Source organism: Mesoplodon bidens (assembly GCF_964165515.1).
Source record: "Mesoplodon bidens genome assembly, chromosome: 2".
Taxonomy (NCBI): Eukaryota; Metazoa; Chordata; class Mammalia; order Artiodactyla; family Ziphiidae; genus Mesoplodon; species Mesoplodon bidens.
The window spans coordinates 14,974,574-15,000,343 of NC_138177.1; the positions used below are offsets into that span (position 1 = coordinate 14,974,574).

General features: G+C 36.3%; 1 protein-coding gene across 2 annotated transcripts in view; it reads right to left on the bottom strand.

Annotated features, from left to right (window-relative positions):
- The window catches only part of USH2A (usherin), a gene marked incomplete at both ends in the record, with an annotated part of 794,746 nt that overhangs the window by 629,707 nt on the left and 139,269 nt on the right, over window positions 1-25,770 (bottom strand). For both annotated transcript variants that reach the window (XM_081220997.1, XM_081220996.1), the window contains 3 exons: window positions 2,625-2,808; window positions 14,217-14,858; window positions 18,372-18,567. In XM_081220997.1, coding sequence (XP_081077123.1) covers window positions 2,625-2,808; window positions 14,217-14,858; window positions 18,372-18,567 — 1,022 coding nt within the window. The remainder of the gene's footprint in view (window positions 1-2,624; window positions 2,809-14,216; window positions 14,859-18,371; window positions 18,568-25,770) is intronic.

The window sequence follows — 25,770 nt, forward strand, 5'->3', positions numbered from 1 at the left end:
ATTCACTTTGTTATAAAGCAGAAACTAATTAAAAAAATAAATAAATAAACTTTACTTTAAAAAAAAAAAAAAAGCTAGGTGTTGGTGAGCATGTGGAGAAAAGGGAAGCCCTGTACACTACTGGTGGGAATGTAAGTTGGTACAGTCACTATGGAAAACAGTTTGAAAGTTCCTTAAAAAACTAAAAATAGGACTATCATATGATTCCAGCAATCCCACTTCTGGGTATATATCCAAAGGAAATAAAATCAGGATCGTGAAGAGATATCTGCACCGCTATGTTTACTACAGCATTATTCACAATAGCCAAGATAGGGAAACAACATAAATGCCCGTAAATGGATAAATGGTTAAAGAAAATATGGCGCGTGTGTGTGTGTGTGTGTGTGTGTGTGTGTGTGTGTACTTCCTTACTTGACTCAATATAATTATGAGTCACCTAATATGTAAAAGATATATAGTTGTATTTATATGACACTCGTCATAAGTCTTTTTGCTTTGAACTCACACTTATTCTGGATTTTTTACGCTATAGAAGCTACCAGCTTTTCAAACTTTGGCTCTATCTCCTAGACTACAGACCACACTCATCCCCTTTATTTTACTGAGTTCTGCTTTCTTAATTTTAACTTTGGCACCTTCTAATAATGTATTTGTTGTTTTTGTTGTTGTTGTTGTTGTGGTGGTGGTGGTGGTGGTGGTGGTGATGATAATGATGTATTTTTTACCTACTTTTCTGTCTCTTCCTATTCCTCATCAATTTAGGTTAACATTTCAAGGCAGCTTTTAACCCAGGGAGTCTGATTCCCATGTTAGCCAGTCTTACCGCAGGGTGATAGGTGATAGAACACTATCCGTAAGCAATTCTTGGTCCTGGATTAGATTGGGGTGGGTAGATAAATGAGGGAGAAGCAGAATGGGGTGAAGATCAGCCTGAGTTTACAAACACTGAAGGGTAGGGGAAGCCATGTAATGAAGGGAATCAGGTTTCACTTAAAGAAAGTTAAGTGAAAAAGCCAAGACAATTAGACATCTTTTGGTCATTAAGTAGGGGTTTTGATGACAACACTGGCAAGAATAACAAGGGAGATCAGTAGAGGGGAAATGGGTAAGTGACTGGCACAAAATGTCAGAGATAGGCATGAGTATTCCAAGAACAGCTGAGTGGGGAAGATATTTTTCTCTTGGTAATTAAGTGTTGTCAGAAAGACTATGGACAAGACAGGAAATCTAAAGACAGAGGCTGCCAGTAGTGAAACAAACTGACCCCAGAGTTCCAACTGGGAAATTTGTGAGATGGTCTTTCAACAAAAAGTATGTAGAGGGGGTAGTAGGTGCAATAACTGGCCCCGATTTGACTATCAAGATCCTGGTAATACTTTTTATTTAACATCTACTGTACCATGTGTTTTCTACACTCATTCAGAGTAATTTCATATTTGTAGAGAAGAGTAGTAATGCTCTCAGACTAACCAAGATGATATTCCAATGGTAACAGAAGTGGAGCAGCATGGATTTGAAAAATAAGATATGTAATAAGAACATAAAGTTGTTTTAATAAATATTTTAAATATTATATTAAAGTTTTTTAATCAAATTGAATTTTAGTAGAAAGCCAAATGAACCAGCTTGAGTTCTTTTTCAATAATTTACCCCGTCACACTGTCCACACTCTAATCAAGCTGTTAATGAAGAGTTTAACAGCCAAAAGGCAGGCAGCAGGGGGACGATGAGCTGAAAAAATCATCTCAAACCCTTGAGTACTTAGCATTTATATTTATAAACACACACAGACACATATTGAGAAACAGATTTGGTTGGTGTGTGCAGACACAACACTAGTTTCTTGGGGATAGGAACGTCAAAGAATTCATGGATACAGTCCCAATCCTAGACAAATTTATAATCTGACCAGACCAAGAAAACACACATGGAATTGGCATTCCAGCACACCTTCAAAAGTACAGCAATGAACACCTCTGCATGAAAGCAAATGCCCACAGATACACAGGAAGTAAGAAGTAGAACATTAAAGACAGTGTAACTTTGAAAAGTGGTTAATTTACTTTCAGAAGGTACTTTACACACTGGGAAAAAAAAATCTTATCACTGAATTCAAAGATATGTTTCTCATCTGCCAGTCTTTAAACCTAAATTAGAAAGGCAAAAGGAACATAAATGAATGCAGTAATAAATTCAGGGGCCATATAGAACAAAGTATATACACACATATGATACCTATCCTAGCCTGTGTGTGTGTATGTGCTTGTGTATTTACTTTTATGGATATTTCTTTACCTGTCTTTCTCCACATCCAAATTTTGAGTTCTTTACAGAAAAAGGATTTTATCTTATTAAATATTCCCAGGCCCTAATACTGGACACATTTATCAATGTACAGCAACCCATACATTGGAACTCTAGGAGATATGCAAAGATTACTATTATGTTTAATAAATGCAGACATCAGTGAATAAAAGAATATATCCACAGACTAAGGAGGGCAGAAACTATTCTTTTTACAGAAGATACTGACAAAAAATCACTATTAGTAAAAAAAAAAAAAGTAATTACAAATATAATTTAGTAAAAATATTTAATTATTAATTCTTATAAACACTTACCTTCCAGCTAGAGGATCAAATCCAAAGTAAAGGTCTTTACAATGGTCACAACTTTGTCCGGCAATGGAATCATCTTGGCAAACACACTGACCAGTCAAGCTATTACAGATGTGATTAACTGCACCAGTCTTATGGCATGAACATGGCAGGCAGCCAGTGGCATTGCCTGGAGAAATATAAAAACCTGGAAATGAAGCAATGAAAAGTTTTTATTATACATTCTACCCAGTCTTTTCTTTAAAAAATAACATTTTGATTACATTGAAAAACAGAATGCTCTAACACGGCACTATCTAAGTCCCGGTACAAACGTGGCTGTAGCTGTTCTTTATCAGTATGTCAATTAAGGCCAAAGAAAAGCTGAGTAAATAATTGACATTGTAACGGGGTGTCTTCCTGGCACCCACGATTCAGTGTATGTAAAACCTACTTCATGATCTTTCCACTAAAGACTGGTCTCTCCTCTAATCATCTCTGTTTCAGCAAATAGCACCACCATCTATTGCTTCAGTTGCTTCAGCTAGAACTCTGAGACATCTTTGGTAGGATAGCCTGATAAAATACAGGATGCCCAGTTAAATTTGAATTTCTGATAACCAATGATTATTTTAGTAAAAGTATGTCCCATGTGATATTTGCTTGTATTAAAAAATTACCATTTGAAATTCAAATTTAATTGAGCATCCTATATTTTGCTAAAACTGGCAACTCTTGAGTCCTGCACTTCCCTGTGCCCCTACATATAGCAAATTACCAAGTCCTATGAATACTGTCTTCTTAAAATTTTGCATCTTCTGCTCTCCATCCCCACTGCCACCTCCCTGGTTAAAGTCACTACCAAGTTTTCTATAGTTAACACTATGTACCAGAGGCTATGATAAAAGCTTTATATTCACTGTCTCATTTAGTTCTCAGTGTCAGCAATGCTAATAATTCAGGCATTTTTATGTCCATTACATAAATTAGACAACTGAAGGTTAGGAAGGTTAACAAACTTTCCTAAAATGATAGAGTTGACAAATAGCAGATTCAAACCCAGGCATCTCAACCACAGAGGTTGTCTCACCCCCTAGCGTCCCTCTTGTCCTCCTCCAATCTATTCTTCATTGTGTAGCTGGAACCATCTTTTTCAGAGTGTAGAGTGAACACCTCATTCCTCTGTTTTAAAATTACTTGATAACTTCCTATTCCCTTTAGGAAAAAAATAAATCCTAGCACAGCTTCCAACCCTCCAGTAAGGTCCTGCCTATCTCCCTAGCTTCATTTTACAGCTCATCCCATCTGCCCCAGTCATACTTCATTCTGTTCTTGATGCCTAAATGCTTTTCATGGGCAGTTCTGTCTGCTGAAATGATTTGGACCCACCTGTTCTGCTTAGCTCACTCTATGCATATCAGGTCTTGTGACTTCCTCCAGTAACCTATTCTGGGCTAGTTTAGGTATGCCTGTTAGTTTCACAGCATTCTATCTCCTATAGAGTGCTGAGGAAAATTACAATTAATCTCATTTCCACCAGACTGTAACCACCCTGAAGGCAGGAACCTCATCTGATTAATTCATCATTGTCTACCCAGCATCCAATACAGTGCTTGTCACAAAGGAGGCACTCGAACACTGGAATTCACAAAACTGCCCCAAATTATTATGTAGGCATTGATCCCAAAAAGTACTATATTAAAAAAAAATTTAGATTAATTATAAAATCTGTATTTTTTCTTATAGAAAAAGAAGGGAAATTAAATATGATTCAAAAATATCTTCTAGTTACTTAAAATTTCTTGGACCCAGAAGGTGGAAATCAACAGTTATAAAATAAGAAATGCATTGGACATTTGGATGATGAAGCAGGCATATGAGGGAGAAATGGTTCTGGGTGTTGTGTGATATGTGTGTTTGTGCATGTACGTGTATATACACATATATACGCACATACACATATATACACATACAAGCGTGTGCATAATGTTGCAAGGAATTTTACTGAAACAATGAATAAAGCTCTGGCAAATGAAAATAAGTTGTACAGTTGTCAGGATCACTAACTTACATTTATAAAATATCAGTGATATAGAAAGAGAAAAAGCGTGAGCACAAAGGGAATCACTCTGTGTTATCTATTCTTTAGGGGAAAAGCCAAAAGTAATTGGAACACTGTAAAATTAATTTGAGGTTCTAGTTGAAAACAAGCCATTCTTTTACAGCTATCAACAATTAATTTGTTATTCTTCTCCTAGACCCTGCATATTCTCTCTCAAAAAGTTTCAGGAGGAGTAAAATAGAAAAGAAAGAAGCTCAAAATCTGTGCCATTCAATTGGAGAGAACTAAGACTATAATTTTTGACAGTAATTTGCAACTAGATTCTGCCCTTTGCTTCTTTGCATTCACCAACAGCAATCTGCTTTATATGTGTTGCCAGAAATAGAGTATGGCTCTGACAGTTATTACATATTTTCCTATCTGACTCACCATGTGATCAAAATCACAAATGTAGAAGGCTTCTATTTTAGACTCAAGACCATTGTGGCTAGGATTCTATGTATTTTCCCTCGTGTGAAGGTACTTAGGTCCTTCAGGTTCATGATGATAGAATCATTCATGTACTAACAGCTCTTCAATTTGGATAAATTCCCCATTAGCACAGATACTTAGAAGTAGAATTAATTAGGACTTTTTGCAATAGGTTCAAGCCACAGAGAATTCTAGAACAGCTAGGAAGGATTTTTACCAAAAAATGATTTGTTAGATGAATCTGTAAAGACCAGGAGTGTAGATTTTGGTGCAGAAGATTGGGTTGCCCAAGTTTTGGAGACTAAAGAAGGGCACAAAAAAATCAGAGGTATCTGCAGAGAAGAACAAGAAAGGTATTAAAGCACCCAGGGAGGCTGCAGCCTGGAGGTTAGGGCTTCAAGGAAAAGACTACATTGGAATTTGTCTTAGGGTTAATTCCCCTTCTCCTCTCAGCAGCATGATTATAAAGGTTAATCCCATCAGTATTTCAGTTGTCCTATTTTTAAGCAGTTCTGGTTAGGATGACTCAGGTACTTTCCTGCTCAACGATTACTTCCTGCCTTACCTGAATGTGCCTAATTCTAAACCATTACCTCTCCTTTTATGACTCCTAACTACAGAAAACATTTTCCCTTCCCTCCCACTTAAACTTCAGCTCCTGAGTGTAGCTTAAAGATAACTGACCTTAATTTCTTTCTTTTCTTTTTTTTTTTTTTTAAACTCAATAGATTTCTGATCTCCCTCCATTAGCTCCACTTCATCTTCCCCAAGTACGTGTCTGCATCATTTTAACTCGTCTTTTGGAGATTTCTTTCCATGGGTGATTTTGTACCACAGTTTAAGGCACGGTCAGTAGGACAAAGGTATTACCTTCCATTATGCAGGGCTGAGAGCTTACACATAGAGAGCCCAAATCAGCCCACTGAAGTTTTTTCTTTTCTCCAGTTTTCTTTCTAACTCCAGTCCCAGACCAGACAAGTCTCATGTGGGAAACAATGTGTTATACAGCTAATGCAAAAAGTCACCCATATCATAAAAGAGTATTGCTTTATCCAGGAGAAGGCTTACAGCATCCTTAGAGTTCAAAGTTATTAGCCAGGCAGCTGGTATCCTCTCCTGTAGGGGCTATTTGCACAGCAGAGTACCTGTCCTGGGCATAAAAGAAGAGCCCATTTCTTAGCAATGTCCCTCTTGAGGACCGTGAACAGCTAGGCTTTGCTAAGGTCTGGAAATGGGAGAAAGAAAACAAGTTTAACCTCTAGGCCTTATTCAGAAAAAGAGGGCAGAGCTGAGGCTAAGCACTAACTATGAGCCATTTAGAAGAAACAATTCTCATCTTAAACCAGAGAATGGACACCATGTTAAGAAAAAATTCTAGGGAGGAATTTGTGGCTCACCTACCCCAGGCAACAAAAGACTATTTGAGAAATGGTTTTGCAAGTCAATCTTTTCAAAATGAAGTGTAGGAGATGATGCTAATTTTCAAATTAAAATAGCAATAGTTTTCCTCTATTTGGTAGTTTTGTATAAAGATCATGCTAAAATTATTATTCATAGATTTGACCAAATGTTAACAAATGCATAAATAAATATGATTATTCATCTCAAGCTATCATTTCTCTTTAAACATTTGAAAAACTCATTTTCGATTAGTTTAGATGTATTTTAAATGCCCTCCTCCTATTGCTTCTTCCTGGACTGCTTCCCCTGTTTGAATACCTTGCCCAATCCTATTTGTTTTTAAAACCCAGCTCAGGAAACACTACTAAGTTCTTTATGTCTCCCAGCCTTCAAGAATTAATCAGTCCCTTCATTTTACTACTTCTCTATCTTGTGCATTTCTAATATTGCACTTATCACAAATATGTTACATTTACACATGAGTCAGTTTCCCCTACTAAACTGTAATGCCTTAGTATATTTCTGGTTGTATATCTTACAGCAGCACAGGCTCTGGTGTAGAGTAATTTATTCAATAGATGTTAATTGAAAAAAATGGATATATGAAGGAAATGGATAGATGGCTGAAAGGATGCATGAGTAGATGGATGGGAGGATATCTGTTACTCTTTACAATTATCAGATGATATCTCTAATACTGAAAAGAAAATGGTAAACATAAATCTGTGAGTCATGAGAGTGGTTAGAAGAGGTAGGGTATCAGGGAGGATTAGTAGGAAATGTATATGGATAAGCACGATAAATTCAAAATGTAATCCTTGCCAGATCAACGGATGGAACAGGGCTTCAGAAAGAAAATATCACTCCAAAAATATGTCTCCAGTTCGTAGAATGAAGGATAGAATAAGACGCTTATATAAGGGAAATTATTCTATTGGACTTTCTGTTTTATAAAAAACCCGGTTTTCCTATTTGAGTATCCGTGAGAAGCCTTCATAAGTATATTCTCTAAGAATCAAATCCAATAACAACGACGAATATAAAGAAGCATCGCTCTGATTATGTCTTAGAGATTACAGTGCACAGATACACATGTATATTCATAATCCACAGCAAAACTTTTTCTTTGCTCACTTTTCTCAGTCTCAATATTTTTCAGATGCATGCTCTGAAGTCTCTGTCCTATGCCATGGCAAACATCTCAAACACTTCTCTAACTTTGTCCATGGAGTAAGCCCACTTCTAGACCCCTCAGTCGGCTCTTCATATTACTTGATCACTGTAGCTGCTCACAGCTCTGTTCATTTTTATTTTGTAACTGTTATTCAGATTCAGCACAACAAATGAAATATCCCAGGACCTGAAGCAGTAGCGAGAAACATGGGTTGAGATGAGTTGGAACGTTGAGGGGAGGTTACAGACACTTGTAAGAGTCTCTATTTCAACCCACCCTCAAATATTTGTTAAGTGAATGTTTATAACAAATAGTTATTCAGAATAAAAGTTTCACTCTTTCAGAGTGCAGATTCTGGGGTCAGATGGACTTGGACTTGTAAATGGCTCTTCTACTTAATGAGATTACACTTCCCCTAAGGAAATAATACTGGTCCTTCCATCATAGAAATAGTGTGCATATTAAATGGAATATTTTTAGATAAAACACTATTCCAGGGTCTGGCATACAGTATACACTTGGTAAATATTATCTATTATCATCATTGTAATTTTTACTAGGCAGTTTTCAATGAAAGTGGGATTTTCCTAAAATTTAAGTAATGATCTGTCAATATCCTTTTTTTTTTTTTTTCCCAGATGTGAGTAGGACTGTGATCTGTATTTCCTATGACAAGATTCTTTCCTGGTAAGGTTTGTTAAGGAAAAGGCTCTTACTCTGTGGTCTTTCTGTGAAAAACATGCTAATCTGGAAAAGCCGTTTCACCGAACACTGGGGCATGTGTCATAATCGGATCTCAACTTTGATGCACTGATTTTTAATGGAGTATCAGCCATCTAATTCCAATTCCATTGGCAGGGTCTTGCATGCAATTCTGGTTGATGAGCTCATTTCTTGACAAATATGATACACTTCTTAATGAAACAAGATACTTTATTTTCTAATGGTCTGTATGAGTTATAAAAGCAAACCCAAAGTAAATACCAGAGGGAAGCATGAGGAATTGTCCTATTAGCACGAAACATGTCATGTGAAGCTGTTTTCATTATAAATTAGTCTTTATTTTATTCCAAAGCTGCAGGATCCTCAATAAACCCTCTCTGCCTCTAGTTCTCAAGGACAAGGGTGGGTCATTGGCTGGGGATGCCTTGACACCGTTCCCTGCCTTTCTCAGCCCGGCCTCTGATTAAGTGCCTGCTGCCAAATGTTATGAGGTCATCCAGTCCTGAAAAAACGAACCGGGAAAACATATTCAGTGCTCTATTTATGAGTGTAGGTATGTGTACATTCATATATGTACACACACTCCAAATAATTTTAAATTAAAGCATTTTTAAAATACTTAATGGAGGTTAAGCAGCATTCTTAACCTCTTTTCAAGTTATTGAATGGCAAATTAAAACCAATGTGGCTCTAATGTACCTTCTCATGTGAACTGCTGCTTTAACAAATTGCCTATAAATTTTCGTTGAATTAAGCCCATTCCTTGTACATTCCTAGTAAGGTTAGGTTAATAATACATGAGGTTTCATTATATGCACCTTCCTTAATAATGCTTTTTACGAAAGTAGGACAAGAGTCCATGTGTACTAGTCTAGGATGGTCAGTGATATTTACAATCACAGATGAAAAAGGCAGGCTGGAGTCCTTGGGCTCCTTCGTTCACCACCACTATCCATACTGCTCCCTCCACGGCTCGAAGCTCGCACACATCGGTGTGGTGTTCCCCCCTGTAGGATATAATCTAGTTCTCTCAGATGTGTTTAAAGAAGCAGAAAGAAAGCTTCCGATTGCAGCAGTGCATTTTAATGTGCCCACTGCAAGGCTGGCTACCGTGAAGCATCCATTTATAATAAAGATACTTCAGGATCAGGGTTTCTTTTTTTCAATCTAAGTTTCAAGGGCAGAGATGATAAAACCCAGAAAACAAAATTCAAAGTAGTTTCTGAAGCTAGAACAATGCAGAACAGAAAAAAAAATTTTTTAAAAAGAGGTCCACAAACACATTTTGACTTTTCCATAGGCCATGCATATGCGTACAGAATACCTTGTGCTGTCCAAAAAATGCATTAGGTCCTTAGGCCACTAGTGTCTTTCCTCCCTTGCAAGGTAGAATGCCACATCCTCCCTATGTGTAGCTAAAGAAACACTCACAGGCTTGCACTATGCCCATGCCTGAAAAGAGGAGAAGGGCATTGAGGTATTCTTCAATGTAGTCATTCACTAGTTCAGGAAATATATATGGACCCCCCACTATGGTGATGTGCTCCATGCCCTGGTATAGAGCACTGAACAACCTGAGAAAAGCAATGAGACTTGTAGGCTGGAGAGGAACAACCTATGTCTGGAAATGAGGTCATGGAGGTCATGGGCATTACAGATCATGGGGGCCATTAGAGTCCATCAACTTTGCTGTTTCCTTAAAATGATGGAGAGCCAGTGCAGGGTACGGTGATATGATCTGACTGAAGTCTGAACATATCACTTTGCCTGCGTGTTGGAGAAGGATAAAGAGGAGAAACAGGGAGTTCAGGCAGCTATTGGGAAAGTCCAGGAGAAATGTGACCACGGCTTGGGCCAAGATGGATAAGTGAGGGTGGTGAGAAGTGGTCAAATCCTGGATATATGTGAAACCAACAAGATTGAGTTTGATAGAAGAGACAAGACTTATGGGAAAACTCAAGGATGACTGCAAGGATTTGATCTGAGAAGGTTAAACCCAGAGAATACTAGGGTCACATTTTCAGTTAAGCTTGGTTGATTGAACAATTTTTCCCTTCTAAGTCCAAAAAATAAGAAAAAGAAAAGAAGAGAACAGAAGAGGAAATTGCCACTAAGGACAGATGTCTACAAGTAAAAGCCAAGCACTTGCAGGGGGACAGGCCAATAATAAGCTAATTGAAGCAGGTTTTCATAACTCTGGGAAAAAAGTGAAACTGAAGGCTTCAGAGATTTCTGAAGGCAGGTGTGACTTTCCCCAAACAGAAGGTTTTCCCTCTCACATTTTGGGAAAAGAAAATGAATTTTCTCTCTAGAAGTTATGCCAGAGGGGGTTTGTACTCAACAGGTACAGGGATGAAGTGGTACAGTGAACAGGGGGATTATATGAAAGGGTACCTGTGATGGTTAATTTTATGGGTCAACTTGGCTAGATTTGGTGTCCAATCGTTCAGTCAAACACTGGTCTAGATGTTGCTATGAAGATGTTTTATAGATTTTCCCAAAACATAAGAACATTAATCTACAGACAAAATGCCTCACTGAATTACCAGAAAAAGTATTTATCAAAAAAGCATCTCATCATGAAATTTTCAAAATGAGGGATATAGAAATGGTAAAGCTTCTGGAATGTAAAAAAAAAAAAGAAAGAATCTAGTTGGTACTGCTAGAAGATAATGGTGAAGTAAATTTATTGAGTGAAAAGGATTCTGTATAATGGTACAATTTCAAACAGTTATGAGTACGGAATAAAGATAATTTCAGGTGTTCAAAATTCTAAAAAAAGATCACTTTCCTCCCTGTACTCCTTTTCAGAAGCTACTGGAGCATTTGCTCTACTAAATACACAAATAAATCAAGAAAAAAGAACACATAGGATTCAGGAAACAGGGGATCCACCACAGGAAATGTGAAGGAAATCTTCAGTACAGCTACAAAAGTAAGACCTAGGATACAGCATGCGACAGAACTATAGATCAACAGGCTTAAATCAGAACAGGAGGGTCAGGAGTTCAGATCCTCCCATGGACTAGTCTATTCAGTGGAAAAAAAATACACACACATATATATATGTATGTATGTATGTATGTATGTATGTATGTATATACACACAGACATCTCCTATTGCTTCTTTTCCTCTGGAGAACCCTACCTAATACAGATGTCCCTGTGAAAACTCCTGATTATTTCTCATTTCAATTAAACAAACCACTTACTGACTGCATGCAATATACAAGGAATTATATCAATATTGTGGCTATGTAAGTTGCATATATAATCCTTACTGTCAAGATATCAAAACTCAAAGGAAATAAGACAACTGCACTGGTAAATAAAATACAAGGTAACTTTAAATATGATAATTATTTTCATTAACAGTGATGATCCCCATTCTATATCCTCCTTAAAAGAGAGGACAGTTTGCCATACACCTTTGGAGAGGAGTTTTGTGTCATCTGTACTTAGGCAAATAGCTACTAAGAAATTATTCTCCTAAAAAAACAACACTATACCAGATACATCCCCAAGAGAAAGGGGTCAGGAGACCATGAGAATTGAGTATGATTTTTCTAGTAATTTTTAAATTTTTATTTCTATCAAAATTTACTTGCAGATAGTTTTTAAAATCAAATAGAACTTAAAGACCCAGCATGTAAAATGGCAGCCTGCTGCTCCGTCCTTCTCCCAGGAATTTCCCTGCCGAGAGCAATCACATTCAACTCCTACAGATGTTTCTTCTGGCTTTCATTTCTCGATTTCCAAATAACATACATGTATTGTTACATCTCAACTCTTAAAATTTAGACTACTGTCTTTCTACTATAGAAAATGAATATTTAGTTCTTTATACCTCCTCCTCAATAATCCCTTTAGTTGGTTAAATCACTTTTCAGAGATTATCTTATTATGACTACGTAAATCTATTTCACAGTTATACCCTATAATATGCTTGATTTTATTTCCTTTCTTGAAAAATTTCCTCTGCTTAGTTTTCTAGGAATCTCTTAGATATTTCTAGGAATCAAAACTCTCCAATAGAACTCCATCCAAGCAATATATCAGTTTCTTTTTTCTCCCCCTGATCCTCCTGTTCTGATTTGAGCCCACTGGTCTCTAGTTCTGTGGCATAGCTATATTCTAGGTCAGAATGAAACACTCAATAAATTTTAACCATGGATAACGACTCAAAAGCATATAACATTTGCTCTATTAATTTTTGCTGGTTTATTTACAAAGAAGGTTGTATACACCATGGTTATTTGTGCAGGAAACTGACTACTTTCTTTCCAAAATTAGAGATATTAATAAATAGTGAAAAGAAAGTCATCTTAGGATATAAAAAATAGTATTGATTGCAAATTTGGAAGGATAAATCTGAAGCTGAAAGAACGCAGTACGCTGCAGCTGTCAACTCTCAATAATCTCCCTGTTTTCTGGGATACTTACCACCTTGCTCCTACCTGAAGGAGTGGTCCCTAGAAGCCGTGCTTATTTTATGTGATCCTGAGTGAATTGGCTCAGACATGGCCACCCCGACAAAACTGAGTCAATTAGAATCTCACTCTTGGAATGGTAACCAAGAAGCAGCTAATGTCTCTCTGTATAGCTGCAACTAGAACTGTAAGCAAACTCAGGAGACGGGGTGGCTATATAACCACGCAGAGAGGAAGAGAGAAGCAGAGTGCCCTTCTGCAGAAAGAGACGGAGGGTGGGAATGCATGAATGAATATATATATCAATGAGAGTTTTCTAGTTCCTGAGTCCTGACTGTGTTGCTCCATATAAGGTTTTATGGGACATTCACTGATAATATAGCCTCCATTTATGTTGAAGCTAGTTCAAATTTTTTTCTGATATTTTATCTCAAAGAGAATTAACTATTCATCATTTCTTTTCTCTCTTTGGATTTACTTGTCACACTGACCAATGCCAAGGGAGAGGTTTGGTTCAATGCTACTAAGCTGAATTCCTTGTTATGCAAAACAAGACTTTAGTCCAACCCTTCCCTGGCAGGCAAATCTCCCTTTTGAATTTGCATCACCCTCATTTTCACAGGTTCAGATAACTCAGGGCTGATTTTGCTAGACAGGACAACAATTAGTACAGCTGTTAAACAACCCATATTTATATTTATCATAACATCATGATGAATGTATTATAAAGGAAGCATATTGCTTTAGTTAAATCATATAAAGTCAAGGAGAAAATTATGGATAGGGTCCATCTTTCTTCCAACTGGGAAACCTGGAAAGATGCGTACAGTAGGACTAAACAGTAGCCTATTTTATTAATTTAATGGCATTTAAAATGATTTTAGATGTTTCTATTTGATGCCAGAACATATAGCTCATTTAGTAAAAACACTTGGTCAGCTTTTATTCAGAAAATCAGTTCATCATCTGAATATTTGGCATTGTGTGGATGATCAACTCAAGTTTCTCTTTTTCTAGAATATAAAATGTATTCTTGCTTTTCTTATTGTTTTTTCAGTTGTTAAAAGGGGATTTACTTCAAGTTGAGAAATTAAATAAAAGTAAGTCTCAGTTATGAAATGTCTGATTGGCTGGCATTCATCTAAAGGGTCACTCTCAAATACAGCAACACAAATATGCCACATAATCTTAAATAAACTAAATAGTTATATCTCATTAGATAATGATATAAATGCAACAAAGGTGTTGGAGATTAATTTTTTAGAAGTCCTGACCGAGAAGCAAAGAGGAATCACCTGATATGGGATAAAAAGAAAACCTTCGTGCACTGAAAATGTAACACGTTTCTCTCTTACCTTGTTGACACTGATTGCACCTTCTTCCTTGACGATGCGGTAAACATAGGCACTGGCCACTGATTGGGTCACAAACGGTCCCAGGTAACGTCCCCAAGGGGTCACACTCACACATCTGGCAGCCTTGAAAATTGCCAACGGTCAGATGATACCTGTGAGGCTCACACTGATTACAGCGAAGACCTGTTACTCCTAATTTGCAGAGACACTGTCCTGTTGATTTGTCACACAGCAGAGAGCCATTTACTGTCCCAGTCCTATCACAGTTACAAGGCAGACAGAGGAAAGAACTGTTTCGCTGTAGGTAGAAGTATCCGTCCAAACATTCACTGCATCGTCTCCCTCCAACATTGGGATTACAGATGCACTGTCCTGTCCGAGCATCACAGACGGTCCCAGACCGGGACCCAGGTAGGTTGCAGTCACAGGCCTTACAACCGGTGGTGTCCAGTCCATAAAAGTGTTCTCTGCAGGTATCACACTGAAGTCCTTGGACTTCTTGTTTGCACTCACACTGCCCAGAAAGAGGATTGCAGAGTTTGTTCACTGAGCCGTGGAGGTTACACTGGCAGGGCTCACAGCCATCGTCATTAACACTTTGGAGAAATTTAAATCCAAATTCGCAACGATCACATCTAAGCCCTAAAGAGAAAAATGTGTTTAAAAAGGTAAAGATGTGGAAACAACTGCATTCAAGCTTTCAAGATAGCTGTAGCGCAGACAATGCTACTGTCCACATTTAATACAGGCACAATAAAATGCTGAGTGTTTTTTTCACAAGTAATGCCAAAGAGGGCTGATCATATACTCAAAATACGATGGCAATACTTAACTTGCACTCATATACCACTTTATTTTTGCAATGTGCTCTATAAAATTTTATTCATTACTTAACGCAAGGAGAAATGCTTAATGCAAATATTGCTTCCGTTGCACACAATGGCACTCTTTTCCTCTTTAACAAATATCAGAACTATTATTTTAAAATTATCTAACTATATTAAAACCATTCTTCTTAGTTATTTCATAGTAACAAAGTATGTTCATTTAAAAGTTGAGAGTGAAATGCATTTTCAAAGCCATACAGAAGAATTGCATATTACCACATAAGTTATTTTCCTAGAAATTATCATCCTCCTAAAATGTTTAATAAATGATAAGCTATAACTATTTTTGTGATAACAGTACACATACTTACTTCTGAATCTCACACAATTAAATAATTAATATAAATAAAAGTTATCTAGAGCAACTGTATCTCAATGCTTTTATACACTCCTATATTTTATCATTTTCAATTAATATAAATTATGCTCTCCTTGGCTCATAAAGCAATCACATTGCTTGTCATATTGTGTGATTCAGAACATACCTCTTTAAACACTAAGTAAATTCTGCTGTTTACATTACTTCTACTTAAAGGAGTACAAATATATATACATTTTACATACAGAGAAAAATGTTTTATCACCTACACTTAAATCTGACAACTTTGTCTTGTTTCAAAAAAGTGTTACAAGGGAAAGGAATAAAAAAAATTGAATAGTAAATGTTGAGAGGCAAAATAGTTTCTTTAGCTAGTCTTCACATATCCATGAATTTAAATAAGTGACTATGTGAGGTTGAATCCATTGAAACATTTATTTCAAGCTATAAGAGCATTAAAAAAATTAGTCGTGAAATTACAGTCAAAAACACACTCAGGAAACCATATGCAGAAAAGCATTTCCTAAACTGGAAGGAAACACATAATATATATGTATATATATGGATAAAAATTCAAGAACTCCAATGGAAGGCAAGTCGTTTAACAGTGATGAATGACTCACCTAAGGCATATCATTTAATTTCAATAAGGAAAATAAAAAAGGACCACTATTGCTGCAAATTTTAAAAATAACTGTATTGTTAACAAGAATTATGACTCATTTTGAACTATTAAAATTGGTCTACATGGATTCACATCGTATCAGTTTTAAAAATATGCGCAGTGCTTATTTGAATATGCCATACATATTCCTGACAGGTAATCTATTCCTAACGATACTCAGGAAGGCCTACAGGGCATCACATTCAGTGTTAAAAAGTACAGGCGAGGTAGCACACTTGGCATTTAATTCACATTCTTCTCCCTTTTTATTCTAGATGAATGACCTACTTTAATAAAATTATCAGTGCTAATGTATTTTACTGGTGATAGAATCATTAGTAAGCTTTAACAGTTTTGTTAAATCTAACAGTTTGCTTTCTGAAGCACATACAACATATACTTGCATTTTCTGTTGTTTTTTTAATCATATGAACAAGGTAAAATTGAATAAGGTTACTTGCTAGTTCCCTTAGGAAAAGAAATATATATACATATCAAGTTTACATTTCTATTAAAAAATACTGTATGTGCAGAAATAACTCTAGAGATAGTAATATCAAACTGGTGATTTCATCTTCAAAAAGTATGTATTTATATTTTCCTGCAGAAAACTACCTGGAACAACCAATAACACAGGTAAATGGCAGGGAGGCCATAACAAATTCTAAGTAAATAGTAAAGTTTGATTCTCTGATCCTTCCTTAAGCTCTGGAATCTAACGACCACAGGAAAGAGTTTATTGATACAGAGCTGTAACCATTTGATTGTCCCTAAAGCCCTTTTTTAAAATTTTGTTTTCACAGCTTGAATTTAAAGTATATTTTATATCAAAGAACAAAGGATGCTGTATGGACTGAATTTGGAGGACTTCATTCAATATCACAGATAAACTTATACAAAAGTGTGCTTCTATTTATAAGGTAGTTATTCTTTTCTTTTTGTCCCTGAAAAGTTAGCTTTTGTATGCTTAAAATGCATAAGGGCAAGTTTTGGTAAAGATTTTGATTTAATCTTCTTTAAACCAGAGAAATCTTGTGTAATACCATAAATTGTGTAATACTATAAATCTTGTGTAATACCATCAATATGTGCAAGCCCATATTCTTTTTTACTAAATTAAATGAAATGCTTGTCTAGCTGAATTGTACAAAATGATGTATGCATGCCAACATATATAAAAGATAAAGAATTAGCTTTAGTATTATATCACAGAAATGAAAATGTTACTCCAAATGATATGTTCGTATGTTTGTGTATATGCACATTTGCGGGCATGTGTGTGTGTGTGCGTGTCTGCCAGGCATGTTTTTATTATCATAAGGTTTAGGTCAGTGTTAGAAAAACCATGGAAGACTTGGTGTCTTGAATGACAATAGAAAGGTAAAGGTCTTTTTTAAACTTCCTATATGAACCAAGACGTGTTCAGTTATAATACAAGACTCACTTTATCTGGAAACTTTCCTCTCATAATATTCTCATATATCAAAATTTCAAAGTGCATTATGTACCTAGTACATTTCGGGCACTTGATAAATTTTGTCCTTATATGGCTGTGGTTCCCCTCAAAAATGTTGGATGTAATAAATTGCTATAATCAAATCTAATTTCTGAAAAATACCTGTGGGAGTAACAAACAAAAAAAGCACGTCTTGTATAAAGAAATGATAAATAACACCAAAGGTAGCTGTTTATTATAATCAGCTTGGCACTGAATTACAAAATTAAAATTATGTGGCCCTTTATAACTAACCCTAGCAATATACATGATCTGTGGAATTATGTTGACTTATTTTGCATTTCATAGGAACAGTTCAAAGAAATATAATAGAAAAAAATGGAAAGATTTATCACAAAGGACCCTGCAGCACAGAATATTTCGGAAAAAAATCCATTTATTTTGGTCTATTAAGAAAACTAGCATGGAAATGATTTGCTTAGAACTCATTAAGTATAAAGCATTTTGAAAAAGTGCTAATTTTCTAAAAGAAACATCTATGCAGTAAGCAAATTATATTTTTCTATGACTTATTAGTATGGGACCATGTGAACTAATGCATCTATGGAATAAAGAAACTTCTAAAGGGTTGATTAAACTAAGCTTCAAGCTGTAGTTTGAGAGAATTATTAATTTAGTCATTTTTAGACAGTTAATTTCATCCAAATTTTTTTTCCCAGGCTGCCTTGAGCAAGGAAATTTGCTTTACTCTTCAGTGAAGAAATCAAATAGAGGATTTTATTCCAGATGGTAATAGAGATGTGACTGCAAACTTTTGCATTACACATACCAATAACATTTGCTTTGCACTTGCACTGGCCTGAATTTGGGTGACAGGTAATATCTCCATCCACTGTCCCAGAGGCATTACAGTTGCACGGAATGCAGCCATCAGGATCCCATTCTTGTAGGTTGTAGAATCCGTTCTGGCACTGATTGCACTGTCTGCCAGACACATGTCTCTTACAATTACACTGGCCTCCGATCTAGAGAAGATACAACATTTTGTAGGATGATGAACGTATCTATTTTTAGATAATTTGCTCATTAGGTACAAGACAGAGAGGGCAGGGAGGGAAAAAACTTTAAATGTGAAACAGACAAGAAGGTAATAAGGTATTTCCCTTCCTGACACAGAAACATGGGAGAGCTTCAGCAGGGTGAATATATAGAACTGAATGGAAATAAACCCCATAGAAGTCAGTAGTGTAGGACTAAAAGGGAAGTGGAATTAAGCCTTAAGCACCATATAAAGAAATCAAAATATAGTCATGGGGAGACTGAAAATAGAAAAGGGCCAGCCGTTAATTTAGTCTTTAATCTCCACCTCTCTGTTTCATTCCTCTCATTTACTCCTTGATCCAAACTTGTTCTATGCATGCCCGGTGCTTCAACTGAGGAAGACTCTTTCTATAATAATATCATCCAACCAAGGTTTTAACAATGTTTAAAATAAAGTTCTTAATAGTATCCATTTATGCATCCTGATAATGACCCTAATAACATTTTTTTACACAACTCTACTCTTAGGAATATTTCAGCATATTTATGGTTCATTTATATTATGAATTAATCACATCAAGTATATTTAACTGACTTACATTGTGGTAAAAAATGCAAAAATGTTACTTGTTTTAGAGCACTGTCAACTAAAATAACAGCTGAACAAAGGAGAATTTTTCCTCTTCAAGCTGCTGTTTGAGAATGAATGAAAATACATATACATACTATATAATGCTTATCTACTCTATGCATAGATAATGCTATGGTGGTTAAAGAAACAGCTAAAACCATTCACTAGGGAATATACACATATAACACATGAAATAAATCTGAGAAATTCAATAATAACTTCAGACTTTCACAAGAGATGTGAATACAGACATCAGATCTCTCATAAAGTCACTGGCCTGTCTCCCCATGATTTCCTTCCACTCAGACTGAATCCAGCATGCCACATTTGGAGGCAAGGTTATCACAAAGGGAAGTTGCCTACCTGTGGAAAGACACAGTTTGATTTACCTTTAATCTCAGGGATATCCAAAACTATCACATGAGGTTGGGATTCAGTAACAAAGAGGTAGAGAAGGGTTTTTTAATTAAATAGTTGTTAAAAATCTATCACTGCCTCATTTTTCCTCATCTGGAAAATAGGAACTCACTGGAATCATTATTTAAGAGTAAGATAATGATACAAAATGTCTAGTACTCTGAAAAATAAAGGTTTATACATGCACGGTGGAGTTGTAGACAATAATGCACGTCAATATCAAAGACATATATAGGTCAGAAAGATATGCAAGGACTGTGACTTGCCCCATAGTGTCTGGCTTTGTTTTCACACCCACAGTCTCACCCCGCCCCGTGGAAACCAGATTATGACTCAAAACAGGTATTTGATTTGGTCTGCAAAAATAAATGTCATTTATTGATGGGTATAAGTTACTTACAGCCATGAAAATCGAATAGACCTCTGATTACATACTAATAACAATTCAAGTCCATTACCATTTAATGAATCCCCTATTTTTTTGCTCTTGTCTCACATATATTAGTCTTGTTCTCCAGATGGCAAGCACCTTCAGGAATTGGACATACTTTATATTTCTCTCAAAGAATAACCTTGCATATGCCCCACATGTAAAGAGTACTCTTTCAAAAATCTAGAGCAAGAAAGAGTGAAAAGGCTAAAGAGAAATAAAGGTGAGTGAAAAGGCTAAAGAGAAATAAAGGTGTATTCTGTGCTAAAACTTTATCTTCTATTTATTTTATTATATTCTTTTTTTTTTTTTTTTTTTTTGCGGTACGTGGGGTTCTCACTGCCATGGCCTCTCCCATCGTGGAGCACAGGCTCCAGAAGCTCAGGCTCAGTGGCCATGGCTCATGGGCCCAGCCGCTCCGCGGCATGTGGGATGTGGGATCCTCCCGGACCAGGGCACGAACCCGCGTCCCCTGCATTGGCAGGCGGACTCTCAACCACTGCACCACCAGGGAAGCCCTATTTTGTTACATTCTTACTCAAATGTAAGGCATGTATCACCTGGAGCTTCCCTTCCTCTTGAAATCTAGATAAGATTGCCTGGAACCCTCATTCCACTCCTGTTGAAGGACAAAAGTTCTCCTTCAGTTTTTAAAACTTCTCTGTGTACTGATATTCTCATGGCCACCCTGACCCTAAATTTCCACTTTTTCCATTCGGGAATCTTCCTGCCACCTGAGAGCTCTGCCCTGTATCATTCTAGACATGAAACTTGAAATTTCAGAAGAGGAGCTCTCATTTTTTTAAAAAAGTAATACATTTTACTAAAGACTTGGGTGAAAGAAGAGTGAGAACTTTACCTTGCAATTTATAATATCTATTTAGTTTCCCTACAACTAGACATTGCCAAAGGCTTCTGCACCCCAGTTAGTCACCATTTAACTATCTTGTCTCTCCCTACTCCTCACTCCTCCCTAATGTCTGTCTACTTTTCCTCTTTACACCTAACTCTTAGTCATCTTTTACGTAGATCATCTAAAAAGTGTTCATTATTGCCTTGATTTGTGCAACACTTTGGTCTTATGGGGTATTTTTTTCAATAAAATGAAATATCTCCATATGGGAAATTCAGCTGCAAATAACACAACTTCACTCTTATTTCATTAACCTAAATGTTTGCATAATGCATATAGCTTATAATTTCTCTGTATTAGCCATACCTTAAAATGTGGTTTAAAAGTAAATGATAAAAGGCTTTATAGTTTATAAATGAGTTCATTGTAATCAGTTTCTCAAAATTCACCTGAAAATACATGTTCACTTCTGTACAACTCACTGTAGATTCTCTCCCTTTTATGTGAGGGAATATAAAACTATTCACACTCTAAGACCAATTCTTGTCCACCAAGAAGTAGAGAGAAGAGTATGACTCCCTCCCTTTAAAAATACACTTCCAAAAAGTCAGATACAACACTTTTCTGTTTCCATGCTATTTGACGGAATACTTCTAACACTAACCCTCGGTTGACTTATTTGATTTTATCTGGCCAATAGTAAGTCAGCAAATATGATGCAAGCAGAAGTTTGAAATGCTTGCAGACTTGGAGTTGATTCTTTCTAGCTGGGCTTGGAACCCTGAGACCACCTGGTAAACAGGCTCAAGCTATCCTGTTGGAGGATTTGAGGACATGTGGAAGAGAATTAGAAGCCCCAGCTAATAGCCTCTCCTATCACCCCAGTTAATCTTCTGCTTGACAAACACTAGACACGTGAGTGAGGCCTTCCTGGATCATCTAACTGCCAGCTGACAAGCTAGCTAACCACATAAATGAAAGAGCTCAGGCACGATCAGCCAAGCCAGCCCAGACCACCGCTGAGCCAAACTGTAGAATTCTAAGCCAAGTAAATGCACTGGCATTTTTCACAGAACTAGAACAAAAAAAAAATTTCAAAATTTGTTTGGAAAAACAAAAGACCCCGAATAGCCAAAGCAATCTTGAGAACGAAAAACGGAGCTGGAGGAATCAGGCTCCCTGACTTCAGACTATACTACAAAGATACAGTGATCAAGACAGTGTGGTAGTGGCACAAAAACAGAAAGATAGATCAATGAAACAGGAGAGAAAGCCCAGAGATAAACCCACGCACATATGGTCAACTTATCTTTGATAAAGGAGGCGGGAATGTACAGTGGAGAAAGGACAGCCTCTTCAATAAGTGGTGCTGGGAAAACTGGACAGGGACATGTAAAAGTATGAGATTAGATCACTCCCTAACACCATACACAAAAATAAGCTCAAAATGGATTAAAGACCTAAATGTAAGGCCAGAAACTATCAAACTCTTAGAGGAAAACATAGGCAGAACACTCTATGACATAAATCACAGCAGGATCCTTTTTGACCCACCTCCTAGAGAAATGGAAATAAAAACAAAAATAAACAAATGGGACCTAATGAAACTTCAAAGCTTTTGCACAGCAAAGGAAACCATAAACAAGACCAAAAGACAACCCTCAGAATGGGAGAAAATATTTGCAAATGAAGCAACTGACAAAGGATTAATCTCCAAAATTTATAAGCAGCTCATGCAGCTCAGTAGCAAAAAAACAAACAACCCAATCCAAAAATGGGCAGAAGACTTAAATAGACATTTCTCCAAAGAAGATATACAGACTGCCAACAAACACATGAAAGAATGCTCAACGTCATTAATCATGAGAGAAATGCAAATCAAAACTACAATGAGATATCATCTCACACCAGTCAGAATGGCCATCATCAAAAAATCTAGAAACAATAAATGCTGGAGAGGGTGTGGAGAAAAGGGAACACTCTTGCACTGCTGGTGGGAATGTGAATTGGTACAGCCACTATGGAGAACAGTATGGAGGTTCCTTAAAAAACTACAAATAGAACTACCATATGACCCAGCAATCCCACTACTAGGCATATACCGTGAGAAAACCATAATTCAAAAAGAGACATGTACCAAAATGTTCATTGCAGCTCTATTCACAATAGCCCGGAGGTGGAAACAACCTAAGTGTCCATCATCAGATGAATGGATAAAGAAGATGTGGCACATATATACAATGGAATATTACTCAGCCATAAAAAGAAACGAAACTGAGCTATTTGTAATGAGGTGGATAGACCTAGAGTCTGTCATACAGAGTGAAGTAAGTCAGAAAGAGAAAGACAAATACCATATGCTAACACATATATATGGAATTTAAGAAAAAAAATGTCATGAAGAACCTAGGGGTTAAACAGGAATAAAGACACAGACCTATTTGAGAATGGACTTGAGGATATGGGGAGGGAGAAGGGTAAGCTGTGACAAAGCGAGAGAGAGGCATGGACATATATACAGTACCAAACATAAGGTAGATAGCTAGTGGGAAGCAGCCGCATGGCATAGGGAGATCAGCTCGGTGCTTTGTGACTGCCTGGAGGGGTGGGATAGGGAGGGTGGGAGGGAGGGAGACGCAAGAGGGAAGGGATGTGGGAACAGATGTATATGTATGACTGATTCACTTTGTTATAAAGCAGAAACTAATAATAAAAAAATAAAAAATTTAAAAAAATTAAAAAAAATATAAATAAACCAAGTAAATGGTTTTTGTTGTTTTAAGCCACCATTTTAGAGGCGAAAGTTAACAGAAACAATACCACTGACCAGAACTTAAATTACATTTCTATACATAACTGCCAGGGAGGCTGAGAAATATAGTTTATTCTCTATGATCGCATGGCCAAATAATATTGAAATTTCTATTAGTAATGTAGCAGGAAAACAAATAATGAGGTACAATTACTGTTTCTAACAACAAACAAACATGCTCATACTTTAAGCCAGAGAAATTTTCTAGCTCTTTAAGGCTTAAAACACAATCCTGGTTTTGTAAGTTTTGGTCTTGCATGCTTTCAGCCACATGAACAATGAGGGAAAAGGGATGCCCTTATGAGCTCTAGTTAGAAACTCGAAAATAATTTTGATTAGCTTGGGTCATTTCTTTTCTTTTTCTAGTTTCTTTTTTTTTATTATTTTATTTTATTTTTTTGCGTTATGCGGGCTTCTCACTGCTGTGGCCTCTCCCGTTGCGGAGCACAGGCTCCGGATGCACAGGCTCAGCGGCCATGGCGCACGGACCCAGCCGCTCCGCGGCATGTGGGATCTTCCCAGACCGGGGCACGAACCCGCGTCCTCTGCATCGGCAGGTGGACTCTCAACCACTGCGCCACCAGGGAAGCCCTCTTTTTCTAGTTTCTTAAGGGGAAAGGTTTTTCTTTGAATTTTTTTCTTTTCTAATATAGACAATTTAGTGCTTTTAATATCTTACTAAGGACTGCTATATCAGCATCCCACAGTTTTGATATGTTGTATTTTCATTTTCATTCAGTTCAGAAGACTTGCTAATTTCCCTTTCATTTCCTATTTGACCCTTAGGTTATTTAGATGTGTGTTATTTAGTTTCCAAATATTTAGGGATATTCCAGAGATTACTCTTATTGATTTCCAATTTTATTTAATGATTATGGTCAGATAACATACTTTACATGACTTGAATTCTTTTAAATTTATTGAGGCTTGTTTTATGGTCCAGAATTTGATTCATTTTGATAGATGTTTTGTGTAGACTAGAAAAAATGTGTATTCTGCTGCTGTTGAGTATTCTATAAATGTCAATGAAGTCAACTTGGTTGACAGTGCTGTTTTAACCTCTATACTTATGATTTTCTGTCAATTTGTTACATTAATTATTGAGAAAGGGGTATTGAAATTTTTGCCTACAATCTTGGATTTTTGTATTTCTCCTTTCAATTCTACCAGTTTTTGACTTGTATAGCTGCACAGACTCTGTGGTTTGGTACATAAATGTTAAGAATTTATGTACCAAACCCTTTTGATGAACTGACCTGTTTTGCAATGTGACCATCTTTACCCTGGGAAACACTTTTACTTTAAAATCTATATTTTCTGATATTAGTAAAGTCACCCCAGCTTTCTTAGGATTAGTCATTACATAGTATATCTTTAATCATCCTTTACTTTTAACCTATGTGCGTCTTATATTTGAAACGTATTTCCTGTAGGCAGCATATAATCCTTTGGCAGGTTCTTACTTTTTTTTTTATCCAATCTTCCAATCTCTGACTTTTAAATGGAGTACCTAGAACATTTAAATTTAATGTGATTATTGACATGGTTAGTTTTACATCCACCATCCTGCTATTTTCCTTATATTTGTTTCAACTGTTTGTGTTCCTCATTTCTGCCTGCTTTTCTATTATTTAAATATTTCTAGATTCCATTTTTATCTTACTTTTGGTTTATTAGCTACAGCACATTGTTTTATTATTTTTAGTGGTCTCTTTGAAGTCTATGGTGTATATCTTTATCACAGTCTACCTTGAAGTGATTACATTTAGTAATAAGAACCTTACGATATTATAGTTCATTTTCTCTCTTCTAACGTTGTGCTATTGTTGTCATACATTTTAATTGTAAATGTATTATAAATATTTTAATACAGCATTATTGCTTTTGTTTAAACTGCCAATTATTTTTAAAGAGAATTAAATAATCAGATAAATCTTATATAATTACCCATGTAGCTACTCTCTCTGGAGCTCTTCAGTTCTTTGTGTAAATTCATGATTACATCTGGTATCATTATACTTCTGGCTGAAGGATTTCTTTTTAA